This window comes from Anguilla anguilla, chromosome 14, assembly GCF_013347855.1.
Source record: "Anguilla anguilla isolate fAngAng1 chromosome 14, fAngAng1.pri, whole genome shotgun sequence".
Lineage (NCBI taxonomy): Eukaryota > Metazoa > Chordata > Actinopteri > Anguilliformes > Anguillidae > Anguilla > Anguilla anguilla.
Genome location: NC_049214.1, coordinates 14413957 through 14430272, shown reverse-complemented (window position 1 = coordinate 14430272; position 16316 = coordinate 14413957). Strand labels below are relative to the sequence as shown.

The window sequence follows — 16316 nt, the reverse complement described above, 5'->3', positions numbered from 1 at the left end:
ATGGTGTGTTTAGTAACTATGGAAACCTGGATGAAAATCAGAATCAGGGGGTCTTTAACAATTTGCGTTTATTAGTTCAAAAAACCTTGGGAAGCAAACGGATGTAAAATCCCTCATATATTCTAAACTGGTATATAACTGGCATGTATATGACATACCATTCACTGTTCATTACTCTTTGCTAAATCAAAATAAAATCTACTTTATCTACTTTTACCAACAGTTTCTCTCCTTTCACACACAGTATGTGGCTAATTTGAGACCTGTGTCTTATCCATAAAAAGAAAGCAACAAGCTCCTAAACAATCAAAAAAATGAAAAGATGTCTTTATTGAACAAAAGCAAAATACAGTGCATCACCCATACGAAAAATAAATACATCAATCAGAGAGATCAACAAAAATGGTGATTTTTTTGTATTATAATACGGTTCTCCTGTGGCTAAAATGTTACATCTTTACATCTTTTTTGCTTTCCTGTCAGGTAGACCATGTTATCTTCAAGTCTTCAGGAAAAAAGGTTTTGGCACAGCAGAGCAGGAGGGAGGGAGAATGAGAGAGTGAATGAATAAAAAGAGAAGTGTAACACAAGTCCAACTTCATGCCGATGTTTCCACTTTCGATTGCGGAGGTGGTTGAACTGGCTGGGTCCTGTTGTAGAACGGGTCTGGGTGGAATTAGTTTAGTTTTAGTTTTAGTTTATTTATTTGACGATTCACTTTAAAGGACAATTACATGGTTGCAAACACCAATGTACATGCACAATTAAAAGAGCATCAAGGATAACACAAAAAAAGCCACAAGACTTATTTCTATTGTGGTCCTGGCTGTAGCTAGATGTCATGGAGGTGTGTGTGTGTGCGCGTACGAGATGGTGGAGTACGGCATTAGCGGCATATAAGACCACATAGCTGGCGCTGATCTCAGTCTCTGATCAGTTCTCCGTGTTACTACAGCTCTGTGTGACACATCCTTCGCTGATCTGAGATCATCATGGGGGGGTTGGGGGGCTTCTTGTGAAGCCGCTGGCTCCTTGCTGTGAAGGCATTTTTACCCACAAGCCTCGGAACGACTGCAGTCCAGGGCTCTATGACTCGGTGCCAGTGGAGAAGTCAAGTTTTGTTCTTCTCATGATCATTCAAAACTTCACTTCTGGAGTATATACATGATATATCTAAAAGATTTCTGTTTTTTTTTTTTTTTTTAAACAAGGGAAACGAAAGCTACTGACAGTGGAGATGTGATGGCCGTGGGTGGGTGGACAGTTCAGCAGATGAAGCTCAGCAGGGCTGGTCCCACTGCTCCCTGACAGGCTTTCACCTTCATGTACACACTACGATTGGCCCAGAAGCATCACATGGGGGCTGTCTGCACTAATAAGAGGAGGGGAGAGAGCATTCATTTGGAAGAACAAAAGCAAAATTTGTGGAGAATTTTGAGCAATTAAAACAAAATTAAAATTTTTTTAAGGCCATTAGGATTCATGTGGTGGCCATTTTAGGCATGGCAGCTGGCAGGTGAGAATTCTGCATGACTGGACCTCATCTGCCATCTTGAATGTGACTGAAACCGGGGCTTTGCTAACGTCCTCATCTCAGCACCGACCATCTTCACCGCAAAGAAGAATAAAAAATAAATAACAGTAGTGACACTTGACACTCCTGACAAAAGAAAGAGAAGGATTTTCGGGGGTGTGTTTTGGCCGATGCTGCGTGCTGCCAGACGGGGAGCCCGGGAACAGCGTGTGCGGCTGGGGTTAAAGGCGGAGCTGTAATACAGTGTTTGGCTGTGGGTGGAGGTGGGGGTGTGCATGGTGTGCGGTGTGCGGGGAGAGGGGGCTAAGACCAGCCCTTGAAGGCGTCCAGGTTGAAAGCAGTGTCCAGGAAGCGCTGGAGCTCCAGCAGGTGAGTGTGTTTACTCCCAGTGGCAGGAGCCGCGGCAGGGTCTCGACCAACGTACCTGGATGAAGACACACAAAGACACAGATGCACAGATACACATACACACACACAGATACACATACATACACACATACATACATACACACAGACACACACATACAGATACACATATATGCACACAGACACGCACGGACGGACGGACGCACACATATGGACACGGACACACACACACAAAAAGAGAAGGTGATTTGTGACAAATGTCATCCCATCTAGTAAAAAAAAAAAGCCACATTAAAATGAAAATAAGGGGAGAGAAGGAGAAGAGGAGGGGAGGCGTACCAGACTGGGCATGTGCGGTTGATGGTGGTGCGAATGCGAGGCTTGACGTAGTCATAGTAACCCTGGTTCTTGTGCTCCTCCTGGCACCACACCAGGTCAGCCTTGGGATACTTCTCCGTCTCCGCCTTCACCAGGTCAAAAGGGAACGGAGAGAGCTGCACAGAGAGGGGGCAGTTTAACTGTGTGTGTGTGTGTATGCGCCTGTGAGAGAGTGCGTGTGTGTGTGTGTGTGTGTGTGTGTACGTGCCTGTGAGAGAGTGCGTGTGTGTGTGTGTGTGTGTGTGTGTATGCGCCTGTGAGAGAGTGCGTGTGTGTGTGTGTGTGTGTGTGTGTGTATGCGCCTGTGAGAGAGTGCGTGCGTGTGTGTGTGTGTGTGTGTGTGTACGCGGCTGTGAGAGAGTGTGTGTGTGTGTGTGTGCTTGCGCGCCTGTGAGAGAGTGCGTGTGTGTGTGTGCTTGCGCGCCTGTGAGAGAGTGCGTGCGTGTGTGTGTGTGTGCTTGCGTGCCTGTGAGAGAGGTCATGCATGTGTGTGTGCTTGTGCGCCTGTGAGAGAGTGCGTGCGTGCGCATGCCTGCGTGCGCCGGTGAGCGCGTGTACCTGTTCGATACGCGCTATGGCGACCGTGTCCTCCATGTGGCGGGCTCTGCGCTCACGGGTGAGCTCATAGTACACCTTCCCTGTGCAGAAGATGATGCGCTTCACCCTCCCTGAGCTCTGAGCTGCTGGACCCTGCTCTGGGATCAGCCGCTGGAAATGAGAGCCTGCAGAGAGGAGGACAGCATGAGAACACACACACACACACACACTCACTCACTCACATACACATACACACACACACACTCACTCACATACACATACACACACACACCTACACACACACACACACACACACGCATATACACACACACACACGCATACACACACACACACACACACACACACGCATACACACACACACACGCATACACACACACACACGCACACACACACACACACACGCATACACACACACACACACACACACACACACTCACTCACATACACATACACACACACACACATACACTCACATACACATACACCTACACCTACACCTACACACACACACACACACACATAGACGCACGCACAATCACATGCGTGCACACACACACAATAACGGCAATGACACATCAACACACACACACTCACAGACAACGGCAAATTATTGACACTGAACCATATTAAGCTGTCTTTTATTGATCCACACCACACTATTCATTTCTTCTTCTATGGTGTAGTGCCCAGCGCTCTCACCTGAAATCATCTCGTCAAAGCTGGACTTGGCCTCTGGGTGGCGCAGCAGTGATTTGGGGGTAAAAATGATGAGCTAAGGGTAGAGAAAGGGCGAGGAAGAAAGAGTGGAATGACAACATTCATTCAGAGATCTCGGACAGAGTACAGAGAAATGGGTTCCCTGGAAAGACTGTTCATTGCCCGAGATGTTTTCCTGACTAAACAGTCAAAATTAAATGTGAGTCAGTGGTGAGGGGCAGAAGGTGTGGACTGAGAGGAGACGGTAAATGGGAGGATAACAGATAGGAGGAGAGAAAATGCGATGGAGGAGAGGAGGGGAGGGACAAAGAGAGAGGCCATACTGACCGGTTTTCGGAAGGGCTGCAGGATCTGCCTCCTCATTACGTGGAAGTAGTTAGCAGGCGTGGAGCAGTTGACCACGATCCAGTTACAGTCATACAGCTGCCGCATGGCAAAGTCCTCCGTCATTTTCTACCGCAGGAAGACGAGTAATAATATATTTTATTCATCAAATGCCTTTCCCTGCCTCAAGGTGCAATATAATCAACTTCAACATAGCAGAGAATTCATTAACATACAGTAGCACTCTTGACAACATTAAAAATTATGCAATTACAGATGGAAGCTGTTAACATAACTGAATTAACAGTGTCAGGCAGAACGCAAATTGAAAGGTGGGTGCCGGTGAACAGCCACGTGCACACTGCGATTGTGATGTTTAAAAAAGGCGATTTTGAATTGCATCAGTTCAAAAAAATTAAAGAGAGCAAAAACCAACAAATAAAAAATAAAAATGTTCCAAGCTAGGGCGCGGCCTACCGGGAGCACGTCCGGGTCGTCGTTGCACATCTGCAGGAACCTCTCTGGACGGGCGGAGGAGTGTTCTGGGCCCTAACGGGACAGACGGGGACAGGGTCTAAGAGCTATCCCCTCACAAACACCACATTTAAACCTCGGGTTATGAGAGACCAGAGGGAGGAGAGATGTCTTCCAATGAATTTGAAAGTTAAACTCAAGTGACTACTGCACATCTAATTCTCTCCAACTGTTAAGAAAAACATACCGACTGTATAAACTGTGACATCATCTTTAGCACCCAATGAATAATAAAGAAAAAGAACATGATGCGGGAGAGGTGGCGAGGAACAGAAAATGGAAGAGAGAGAGAGAAAGAACATATGAGAGAGGTGTAAGGGTGTGACAGGTATAGAGGGATGAGAGAGGATGAAGGAGAAAAGGTAGTGGAAGATAGAGATATAATGGAGGAATATTGGTATAGAGGTGTAAGAAATGCATTTATGGGAACAGAGAGAAGAGTAAAGAGAAAGAGAGTAAAAGAGAGAGAGAAAAGAGATGTAGAGGTACGGCAGGCTCACCATGCCCTCCATGCCGTGAGGGAGCAGAAGCACGATGCCGTTCTGTCGGACCCACTTGGCCTGGCCAGGGCAGATGAACTGGTCGATGATGCACTGGGCCGTGTTGTGGAAGTCCCCGAACTGGGCCTCCCACAGAACCAGCGCATTGGGGCTGGCCATGGCATAGCCCAGCTCAAACCCTGCAGCACAGACAGGAGAGACCAGTTAAAACCCTACAGTACAGACAGAAAAGACCAGTCAACTCCTGCAGTACAGACAGGAGAGACCAGTCAAACCCTGCAGCACAGACAGAAATGACCAGTCAAACCATGCAGCACAGGCAGGAGGGACCAAAAATGAGGGTTGAGGGGAGGTTGTAAGTGCAGGATGGGGCAGGATAGGGCGGGGGAGGGCAGGGCGGGGCGGGGCAGGGCAGGATGAGGCACACTCACCCAGCACTCCGTACTCTGACAGAGAGCTGTTACACACAGTGTAGGGTGCCTGGTTTGGGGAGATGTGGTTCATGGGGATGCAGGTCCTCTTGTCAACGTTCTGATCATGCAGGACATGGTGTCGATGGCTACAGAGAGAGGGAGGAGTAAGAGAGAAAATGGGTGGATGGACAGGTGGAGAGAAAAAGATGGAGGGAAGAAAGATGGGGAATTAATAGGAGAGAGAGCAAGAGAGAGGAAAGAGTCACATACTGATTGTAGAGTATTAGAACAAAATTATTATTAAAATTATTATTAAAACAGGAATAAAGGCACAATACTTCATAACGTGTTAAAAAGATGTTAACCCCTTATGTAGTGACTCTTTGTTATTACAAGCCAGAAAATGACATACCCTAAATAAAATGGTTACTATATTTGAACCCTTTTGATTGCAGGCATAATCCTGGTCTCTTTTAAGAGGTAACCCTTGGGAGTTTGTTTTCTAAGAGGTACCAAGAATTACTTTAAATATTACTGAAACAAAGTAACAGAAGCTCAAACATGGTTTTTCTCACCAAAAATATATTTTTTGAGTGGATACAGATGCTTGTGGCTGTGCCTGGTGAGCTTAGAAACACAATGGAGCAACAGCCACAACGTTGGAAAAATCCTGGCTCTAATTTGAATATCACCAAAAATGAGCATTCTGCATTGTTTTTTCCAAGCTATGTCTAGGTGGGTTTCCAAAAAGTCAATTTGAAGACAGTGTGCTGAAATTATCTCCCTTTCCTCCTGCCCTTCACCCTTCACCCTCCCCCCTCCCCCTCCCTCTCCTCGCTCTCTCCTTGCCACCCCTGGCAGCAGCAGGTCTGGAAGATTGTAGAAAATAACTACATTAACTATCAAGTTCACAAATCCATTGATTGAGGTCCATTGATTTGTTTTTGTCAAATACCCCACCTCCATCAACATTAAACATGTCACGTCACATTTATTATAAAAAATCAGGCGTACTCTTTATTTATAAGCATACTGAACAATAATAAAAATATAAAAAAGCCCTTCACTGATCATGCCCCTGCTGTGGAGTCAAATCTGTTTTCACTGTCGTCCTCAGAAATATTGACTCAGACAAGTAACTTCTTCCAAGGCCTACGAATGCAAAGTCTTCAGTTTAGACTTAGGCACTGCAGAATACATTTTTTTTTTAAATCAACCAACTTTTTAGCCATAAAGTTTCAAGTATTCTTTTTGCCGGCGGGTTCTCAGCCTGGATACTAGAAAAGTTACACGTTTCTCTGAGTGAGCACATTTTTGGGACTATGGATTTTGTTCTGTGGACCTTTGCCATGATAAGGATACCAATAAGAATACCGTGATTTCCTGTGGATTTCCAAAACGTATAGAAGGTGAGGACTCCCCAAGCCCATTTTGCCCCCACACGTTACAAAATAAGGAATTGTTGTCGCTAAAACACAGGCCTCATAAAACACTTCATAGAGACAGAACTCTTAACACTTTAAAATGGCATACTGTGTGACCAGATTAATTGAAAATGTCACCGTAAATAAAATAAAAAAATGAATTCAAATAACGCCATTCCCATCCAAATACGGGCCCGTGCGACTTAAGGGGTTAAAAGACTCTCTGTGTGTTAAAAGTAGTCTCTGACACAGAGCTCAGCCAATCAGAGGCCGGTACCTGAAGGTGCCCCTCTCCACGTCCTGGCCGCTGAGGCGCACATGGATGCCCTCCTTCAGCAGGGAGCCGAAGGCCATGTACTCCCCCAGGGCCCAGTCCACCGTGCGGCCCCCAACCATCGCTGCACGACCCTTCAGTATACGGCTCAGACCTGGGGACATACAGGGGTGTATCTGCTGAGCAGGACTGCACTGTGTGAGTGTGTGAGTGTGTGTGTGTGTGTGTGTACATTTTCTGTAAATGGGTTTCAGAGAATGTGTGTGAGTGCGATGTGTGAACAGGTTTGTGAGAAGTGTGTGTGATGTGTGTGTGTGTGTGTGCGTGTGCGTGTGTGTGTTTGTGTGCATGAGTGTGTGTGTGTGTGCATGCAAGTGCGTGTGTGTGTGTGCATGCGTGTGTGTGTGTGTGTGTGTGTGTGTGCATGTGTCAGTGAACACACCTCCATGGATGGTGAAGTCCTGGATGGGCACAGATGAGGCCACCTGGCCGATGTGTCTGAGCTCCTCCTCACTCACCCCTGTGGAAGGGCAGCTCAAGCTCTTCGGCTGACCATCCAGAGTGAAGAAACCTACCAACGCACACACACACATGCATACACACGCCACAAGCACATGCACACACACACACACACACAAGCACACACATATAAACACATTTCATCTCATCAATCAGGGTTTCACACTTCACTGCAACAAGGAAACAATATTTTTATTGAAAACCTTTTTTTCCACTATTTAATCAGATTTGCCGTAATGGATGTTCTGGGTCCTTGCATTGTTCTTTTAACCTTAAGGCACATTTTTGTAAGTCTGGATAAGATGATAAATGTAAATGTAACATACACATACATGCATACAGCTGTAAAAATATAAAATTACACACACACATGCACATGCACACGCGCACGTACGCACGCACACACACACACACACACACACTCTTACCAGGCCATGGAGAGTCCAGCCAGTGCTTGATGTGCATAATCTTCTCATCCTTGGAGCGCTCGTGTGCCTCCTCACAGATCCTGTCATATTTGGTTACCTCCTCCTGAGGCAGGATAGACAGACAGACATGGCATCTTTAGGCTCATTGGACGGACAGACAGACACAGCCATGGGGCAGGACCTCCCCTCATTGGTCCCCCCAGCCCGTGAGGCAAGCCCCGCCCCACCTCGTACGCCTGCCGTGTCACAATCCCCTCAGCGACCAGCTTCTCTGCGTATTTCTGCAGAACTCCCTTCTGTTTCTTTATCTGCTTGTACATCAGCGGCTGGGTGAACATGGGCTCGTCCATCTCATTATGGCCATTCCTCCGGTAGCACACCTGCATATACACACGCACACACACGTGCATATACACACAAGCACACACACACGCACACACACACGTGCATATACACACAAGCACACACACACGCACACACACACATGCACACACACAGAACAGGAAAAATGTCATCAGATCCTCCTGCAGGTTTCAGCTCAGTTAAACTCTCACGTGCAATCTTTTTGCCATGAATCTTACATCACACATTTTGGTCATAAAATCCACTATAGTGCAGTGCAGGTCAGTGCAGCGTGGTACGGTGTGGGGCAGTGTGGTACATGGTGGTACAGTGTGGGGCAAGGTGGGGCAATGTGGCACATAGTGATACGGTGTGGGGCAGTGTGGTACATAGTGGTACGGCGCGGTACGGTGTGGTAGTGGTACAGCATAGTGTAGAATAACATGTGACAGTAAATTCCGTGAGCCTCACCAGGTCCACCACCACGTCCTTGTGGAAGGTGGCCCTCCACTCGGCCGCCACCTTGCACACGTACATGACGGCCTCGGGGTCGTCGGCGTTGACGTGAAAGATGGGCGCGTTGACCACCCGCGCCACATCAGTAGGGTAGGGAGAGGAGCGTGCCATGCGGGGATCTGTGGTGAAACCAATCTGGGGCGGGGGGGAGGAGGGGCAGGTTCTCAATACAACGCTCAAGCAGTCAGCCAAAGAATGTCTCCCTCTCAAAGGGAGACAGACATTTCTTTCCAAATTCAACTTCACGTTTGAGGGAGGATCCAGGTAAGGACTGCAATTCTTCTGCACTCATTAAATGACCCATGCCATACTCAGTTACAATGATGACATTGAACCTGTCCCCAGTAATTTGCTATGTAATTCTACAATAATCTCAGTAGGCTTGGCTTTAATAAAAATAATAAAAGGACAGACTTTCTAAATTGAATTTTGGTATGTCAGAGAAGAATGTGAGAATAACCTACATTTATCATTTTGTTGGGAACCGTACTAAGAAATATTTGGGTAAGGATGTCTGGGCACTTTGTTTGCCTATTGTTGATATGGCACGTATAGCATTCACTGCCATTGCGCAATAAGCAGCATGACCTTTGCTCTGTATTCTTTTCTTCATGACTCTACACCTGAGAGTTTAGCCTTGCTGTGGTACAGAACATCTACACTTAAAGTAATCGGCATCACTGTAACATTTTCAGGCGTATTCCTATAGCTAATTTTGACGTGGCTCACACCATTATTTTAAAATGCTGAGGTGATGGTCAAGCTCTTGATATTTCAGGCCCATCACTTTTTAAGCCATGCCTAACAAAAAAATCAACAAATAATAATAGCTGAACACAGCCACATGCACTGATGGCTGAAAGTTCCCTCTATCCAATCAGATTCTGACTTGTGTTGCCTGCCAAGGGAAAAATGGTTTGAAGGGAAATATAGTCTTCTAGTAAAATCACTGGGTAACATAAGGCTAATGTGTACACTTCCTGTTGAATGTACCATGGGAAGGCAGTATGTTGACAGGCCCGAGGCTAATTACTGTTTATCAGACCAGTGAGAGGAGACATGGGTGCGACCTGGACACGCCCGAGTAAGAGTGACATTTCTTTCACCTGGTTGTTGACTACGACGTGCACGGTGCCGTGGGTGGTGTAGGACGGAAGGTCACTCAGGTGGAAGGTCTCGTACACAACGCCCTGGCCAGCAAACGCTGCATCACCGTGCAGCAGGATGGACATCACCTGTGATAAACACGTACACGCAAGCGCACGCACACAGGCACGCACAGACACACACACACACACACACACACACACACATTGAACATAAGTTCAAAAAGCTGTTCCCCTTCTACCATGTTCCAGTTGTTCTGGAGGAGGGTGGAGTCAGAAATAGAGACGCACTCTGTTGCCGTTCGTGTCTTCGAGGTAGAACTGCTCGGCCTTGGTCTTGCCCTGCACTACAGGGTCCACCGCCTCCAGGTGGGAGGGGTTGGCCACCAACGACAAGGTGATGTTCCGGTTGGTCACACGGTTGGTCCTCCTGTGGTACATCCCCAAGTGGTACTTCACATCACCTGAGCCCTAAAACAAGGAGCCAGAGAGAGTCACATGACACCTAAAATACAGACTGAGAACATCGGCCACATGACCCCAAAAACGGAAACAAAGAATTAGTCACATGGCCCATAAACAGAGAGACAGATAATTAGTCACGTGACCCGTAAAACCAAGAGACAGAAAGGTTCAGTGACATGACCACTAAGAGATAAAGAATCAGTCACATGACCCCTAAAACCAAGAGAGGTCCAGCCACGTGACCCCTACAACAGACATGCTGAGAGAGCCAGCCATTTCTACCAATTCTGTTCATTCTGGAACTATTCTCTCTGTCAGACCCCTTTCATTTCTACCATAATTTTGCCCATTATTTGCCAAATGGAATGTCTTTCAAGATCAGTGTGTGAGGAGAAGCAAACACCTCATGCCTCATGATATGTTGGGTCCACCTAATGCAACATTGTAATTTTAAAAAAGATAAGTCAAAAGGATAAGAATGAATTCATCATCAGTGTCATTTTACAAAACCAGGATGAGAAACAGTTCAAGACCATTTCTACTTTGAGGGTAAATTCTCTGCCAACTGTAGGTCATGTAACACCTGGCCACAGCACCAGTGTGGCAGGGTGTGTTCCAAATGTGATGGTGATAATGACACGTAAGTACTGGGATGGTAGTGTGTAGTGTGGTAGCAGTACAAACCTCATCAGCAGCTTCCAGCTTGGAGTCAAACTGGCAGAAGATCTGCTCCAGCTCTTTACGGATCACGTTGGCCAGGACGTTCAAACGACCTCTAGGAGAGGGCAGGGCGTTAGGCATAACCAATCTAATCCCGCATAGTCTAATCACTATCAACATCATCAACCTCGATTCTAACAGGAAGTCACATAGAGATTAAAACTTATATTCATGTATAAGTTATATTTTACATGTAAAGCCTAGACACACCTACCCCCAGACAAACTTTAGAAATGGCCTATTAGCCTATTCTTGATGGGGAGGATTCCTTAAACCAACCTTAATTTTGGAGACACCCATCTGATTTGTATTCAGTCAAAAGAACGGTCAGTAATCTGAGGAAATTTTACTGGTGTCTAAGGAGTCAAGAGAAGTTCAAATAAGCATTTTATCCAGGTGTGGTGTTAAAGTCCTGGTCAGGGAGAGCATGGCTGTGGGGAAAGAGGGTGGCAGTGCCCTGGGCAGTGGGTATGGTAACGGGGAAGGGGGAGGGGAATGGGAGTGGTGCTGACCTGTGGGGCATGCCCATGATGACATTCTCCACGCCGTTCTCACTGGATTTGTCGATGATGGTCTTGAGGGCCGGGATCAGTGACTCACACCCCTCCAGCCCGAAGCGCTTCTCTGAGGACCACTTCCTCTGCAAAAACTCCTCAAACCTGCATAGCACGGGGGCACGTGTGCAGTCCACACACACACACACACACACACACACACACACACACATTACACACAAACATCAAACAGTGCACACACACACACAATATGACCAAAAGTGTCTGGACATCCCTTGGTCTGGCCTGTTTTTCATGGTTTGGGCTAGGCTCCTTAGTTCCAATGAAGGAAAATTTTAGTGCTACAGCAAACAATCACATTCTAGACAATTCTGTGCTTCCCACCAGTTTGGCGAAGGCCCTTTCCTTTTTCAGCATGACAATGCCCCCTCAGCACACATCACTTGACTGGCCTACACAGACCCCCGACTTCAACCCCATCCAACACATTTGGTATTACTTGGAAAGTCATCTGCGAGCCAGGCCTAATCACCCAATCAGTGACTGACCTCACTAATGCTCTTCTGGCTGAATGGAAGCAAATCCCTAGTAAAGCCTTCATCTAGTAAAGCCTTCCCAGGAGAGTGGAGGCTGTTATAACGGCATAGGGTGGACCAAATCCGTATTAATGCCCATAATTATATGAAGTGTGATATCAGGTGTCCACATACATTTGGCCATGTAGTGTACATCTCTTTAGACCAGTTTTCACACTACTGAACTCAAATGTGCATTTGTCTTTGTAATGAGGGGTTTATGCACTGCAACCCTACTATAATATCCCTCTCTATGTAGTTGCCAACAGACTTTTTTGCTGACAGGTCTGATCACATTCTGAATTTACATTCTGAGACAGTTTCTCTTGTTTTCCTTACATATTGCACTACTGCATGAGCATCACAGTCATGGAATGTGCATATTCAACCACAATTTCCAACCCTATTTACTTATGTTTTTCCCATAGATCTAAATGCAGCTGTCACTTTAGTCACTGTTCCTATTGAAAGGCAGTTTAGCAATCTTTATGACTGAAGCTCCTGCTATCCGTGCCCCAATAATTAACCCTCTCAAAGTCACTTAGATCTTTTCCTCTTGCCACCTTGCTACAAAATCAATGTCAACTTTGATTTGGGTCAGAAGGGTTAAATGAGGCAGGTCAGGGCGGGGCCCGGCAGGGTGGGCCACGGCGGCGCTGGGTGGACACCGGACCTGGTAGACCGCACCATCCTGGCCAGCAGGGTCCTCTTCTCCTCCTGGGTGAACTGCATCACTCCCGGCTTCTCAAACTTCTCCCGGATCCACTGGCACTGCTCCAGGTCATTGATGAACATGAACTCCACCCCAATGTGCTGACAGTATGCCATCTGCACAGGAGGAACAGGAGGAACAGGAGGAACAGGAGGAACGTGCTCAGTGTGTGTGCGTGCGTGCGTACGTGTGTACCCATGGCAGCACGGCACAGACCCTGGACACAACCTCTCACCCAGTTCTGTGTGCTGGGGCAAAGCGTGTGGTAGGAGCTGGAAAGGGCATAGTCAGCACAGCGGGTTCACTGACTCATATGACTCACTTGCACAGCAAGAGCTGAGAGAGAGTTCATCAACCTGTGCATGAGTGTGTGTATGTGTGTGTGCGTGTATGTGTACATACTTGAAATTGCTTTCTGTTCTTTAAAACTCTCCTGCTTTATGAGCTGTGATAAGTGATGCCACTGTGGTATGTGTGTGCATGTGCCCATGTGTCTGCATGTATGGGCATAGATATATCTGTGTGTGTACACTGTATCGTGAATGCAGTGTGTAATAATATACAGGGGCGTAGTCTAGCATGTGTCTACTGTTGTGTGTGTGTTCGCAAAGTGTGTAATGACACACAGGGTGTCCTGTAGTGTGTGTACAGTGTGTAATAATGCACAGGGGTGAACTGTAGTGTGTGCAGTGGGTGTAATACCACACAGGGGTGTATTGCAGTGTGTATAACAATGCGCAGGGGTTTACTGTAGTGTGTGCACAGTGTGTAATGCAGTGGGTGTCCTGTAGGGGCAGTAATGCGCTTGGGACGAACCTCCAGGCGGCGGATAATCTCTCTGAGGGGCAGAGCACTCTCACTGCCCCCGATGAAGGTGGTGGTGGGGAGGCGGAACACCTTGTCCAGGTCCGACTCGTCCAGCCCATAGAAACCTGGAGAGTGAGTGGCAGGTGCGGCAGGGAAGGAAGACAGGGGATTGGGCAGTGCAGGGGGCGGGGTTGTATGGATCAGCCAGCCCAGCACAGGCACAAACACAGGGGCCAAAAATAGACAGATGGAAAGAGGTGGCATTGCAATCAAAAATAAATATCAAAATATCAAATAAATAAATATCAAAACGGCAAACACCACAAAAGAATGGTGGAAAATAATGATGTTCATGTCAGTGCAAGAAGACGAACAGCCATTCAATATCACAGGACATTCAAATTAAAATGTTAATGAGAAGCCAATCAACAAAGCATTTGACAGGAACGTCATAATAATAGTACGATGACAAAATGAGAGACAGAGAGAGTGACAGAAAGTGAGAAAGTGAGAAGTGTTGTTAAGAGTTGTGGGAAAAGGAGGGAGGGATGTAGAATCAGCATAGAAATTTGGATATACAATAGGAACAACAAAATAGACCAAAAGCCATTCTCTATATTATGTCACTCATTTGCAATTTTTCTGTTTTCCTGGGCTGCTGTCAAGAGATGACGAGGTGCCACACTTAACTGGAGAGACCAGAAGAGTTTCCCCCTAGCCCTATTAAAAGCATCATCACACCACGCCTGATTCTGACCCCGACAAGTTTAGGCATGTGACTTGTGTCGTGGAATTTCCTTGATCTGTCTGCTCTCTGCACTGATCCTGGATCAGCTGTGAGTCCTTTCTTTGTCCATCTCCACTTCTCTTCCTAGCTGACAACATTCCCTCCCGGGTTCCACTGCCGCCTACGTGGACACATTTATCATTAGCTTTGGATGCTGCCTTCTCAAAAAATGCTCAATACATAATGCTGCATACAGAGCGTTGTGACATGACATCATCAGCGCTGCTCGTCTTTCACTCGCCTTGATTACCCAGTGCATCTGTTCTTTCCACATTCAGCTGTGGGCGTTTTACTGGCGCAACAACAAACAACCAGCGATATCACCATCCCCGCCAGCCCTCTGTTTCTCCTGCACAAGCCACAGGTTTGGCTCTGCTTCACCAAACTTTATTGCCTAAACCTTAATGCCTGTACTTTTGTAAGTCATTCTGGATAAGAGCATCTGCTAACTATCTAAATATAATATGGTGTTCCATGGACTACACGTCCCTATTTATGAACAGAGAAATTCTAAACATGCTGAGTAAGGCTGTAGGAGAACAAATGAATCTCCAGAAAGCCACTGGCCAGCTGAGTGGTGAGAACACGTTGTCTGAAACGAAGCCATGTACTGTACAGTACCACTTTGAAAACCAGTGTGTGGGAAAACACCGTCATAATGACATAGGTTGAGTAATGGAAATTATTTGGTATTTCCTTGCTTTTGTTAGCCATTACTGTCCCTTAAAACCTGTCCCTTTGTGTGGACTATACTTCACTGTTGAGGTGCCAAAACTGTGTAAAAAAAGTGTATCATCTGTTCCTTTCTGAAATCAACCCATGAGGTTGTTTACAAATGGGTGGGTGGGGGCAGGCCTTCGCACACGTCTCTCACAGCTCTGTACTGCCCCGCCCCCACTTATCTCCGTCATGGCACAGGCGCTACGTCAGCGCGGCCCGTTTGCCTCGGTGGGGGCAAAGTGCAGGTGGGACGCACGCACGCATTCGGAGTGCCCATCGTCCCTGCCTCCGCCCCCACCCGCCGGCTCCGTAAACAAAACGCACACCCCTGCCTCGACCGCTCCGCCCGAGACTCCCGATAAGGAGAGCCACATACGCTAATGCTAAAGATAAGCTCCTGCTTGGGAAGTGCAGAGCAACACACACGAGATAAGCACACAAAAGCAACACACACACAAATAAGCTAGCGCTGTGATCTCTTCCCTTTAATCACAGAAAAACATACGATTAGATTGTTCTTAACCTAAGAACGTTCTTAACTAATGCTGATGTAACAATCCCTACTGGTAACTGAAAACAAATGAGTTCCAGAACGCTGACTTGGAATTTAAAAACGATATTCCAAAAAACCTGCTCTTCAAAGGTTTAAACAGGGCAGCATGCATCCTGCCCTTTTACAACATGATGGATGGCTGCAGAAAGGAAGGAAAATGCCAGATATGTCAGGGTTTTTGGGGGAGTGCTCTGGCGTGCGCCCTCCCAGAATGCGAGAAAACCAAAAGAATGGAAAACCGTGGGCCATTACAGTAAGAGCGACGGACAGAAAAACGGGTTGAACCTGGCGCACTGTCAGAGAGCGCATGGGACATCTGCGTCACTGCTCACGGCTACGAGGCCAGTTTGCCTGGCCAACACTTTGCCCTGTGAAGCCCGAACGCCTGGCTGGTCATGTGCAGGCCAGATAAGATCCTCTACAGAGCGTGGTGCATATTCACGTGCCACCAAGACTTCAGAGCACAAGCAGATCTGTGGACTTAGGGGTCAGGCAAGGGTCAGGGGCTTGGACTTTTTGATTTTTCCCA

General features: G+C 47.0%; 1 protein-coding gene across 4 annotated transcripts in view; it reads right to left on the bottom strand.

The window, feature by feature from the left end:
• Window positions 1-1187: 1187 nt before the first annotated feature.
• Window positions 1188-16316, bottom strand: part of LOC118212545 (2-oxoglutarate dehydrogenase, mitochondrial-like) — a 31574-nt gene continuing 16445 nt past the window's right edge. For all 4 annotated transcript variants that reach the window (XM_035390514.1, XM_035390512.1, XM_035390513.1 and 1 more), the window contains 19 exons: window positions 13737-13852; window positions 12882-13036; window positions 11631-11777; window positions 11083-11173; window positions 10225-10404; window positions 9934-10062; window positions 8783-8962; window positions 8197-8349; window positions 7970-8072; window positions 7465-7593; window positions 7026-7176; window positions 5343-5470; window positions 4912-5090; window positions 4355-4426; window positions 3881-4006; window positions 3536-3608; window positions 2837-3000; window positions 2240-2394; window positions 1188-1958 (listed from right to left, as the gene is read on the bottom strand). In XM_035390514.1, coding sequence (XP_035246405.1) covers window positions 1838-1958; window positions 2240-2394; window positions 2837-3000; window positions 3536-3608; window positions 3881-4006; window positions 4355-4426; window positions 4912-5090; window positions 5343-5470; window positions 7026-7176; window positions 7465-7593; window positions 7970-8072; window positions 8197-8349; window positions 8783-8962; window positions 9934-10062; window positions 10225-10404; window positions 11083-11173; window positions 11631-11777; window positions 12882-13036; window positions 13737-13852 — 2552 coding nt within the window. In that variant the 3' untranslated portion in view covers window positions 1188-1837. The remainder of the gene's footprint in view (window positions 1959-2239; window positions 2395-2836; window positions 3001-3535; window positions 3609-3880; window positions 4007-4354; window positions 4427-4911; window positions 5091-5342; window positions 5471-7025; window positions 7177-7464; window positions 7594-7969; window positions 8073-8196; window positions 8350-8782; window positions 8963-9933; window positions 10063-10224; window positions 10405-11082; window positions 11174-11630; window positions 11778-12881; window positions 13037-13736; window positions 13853-16316) is intronic.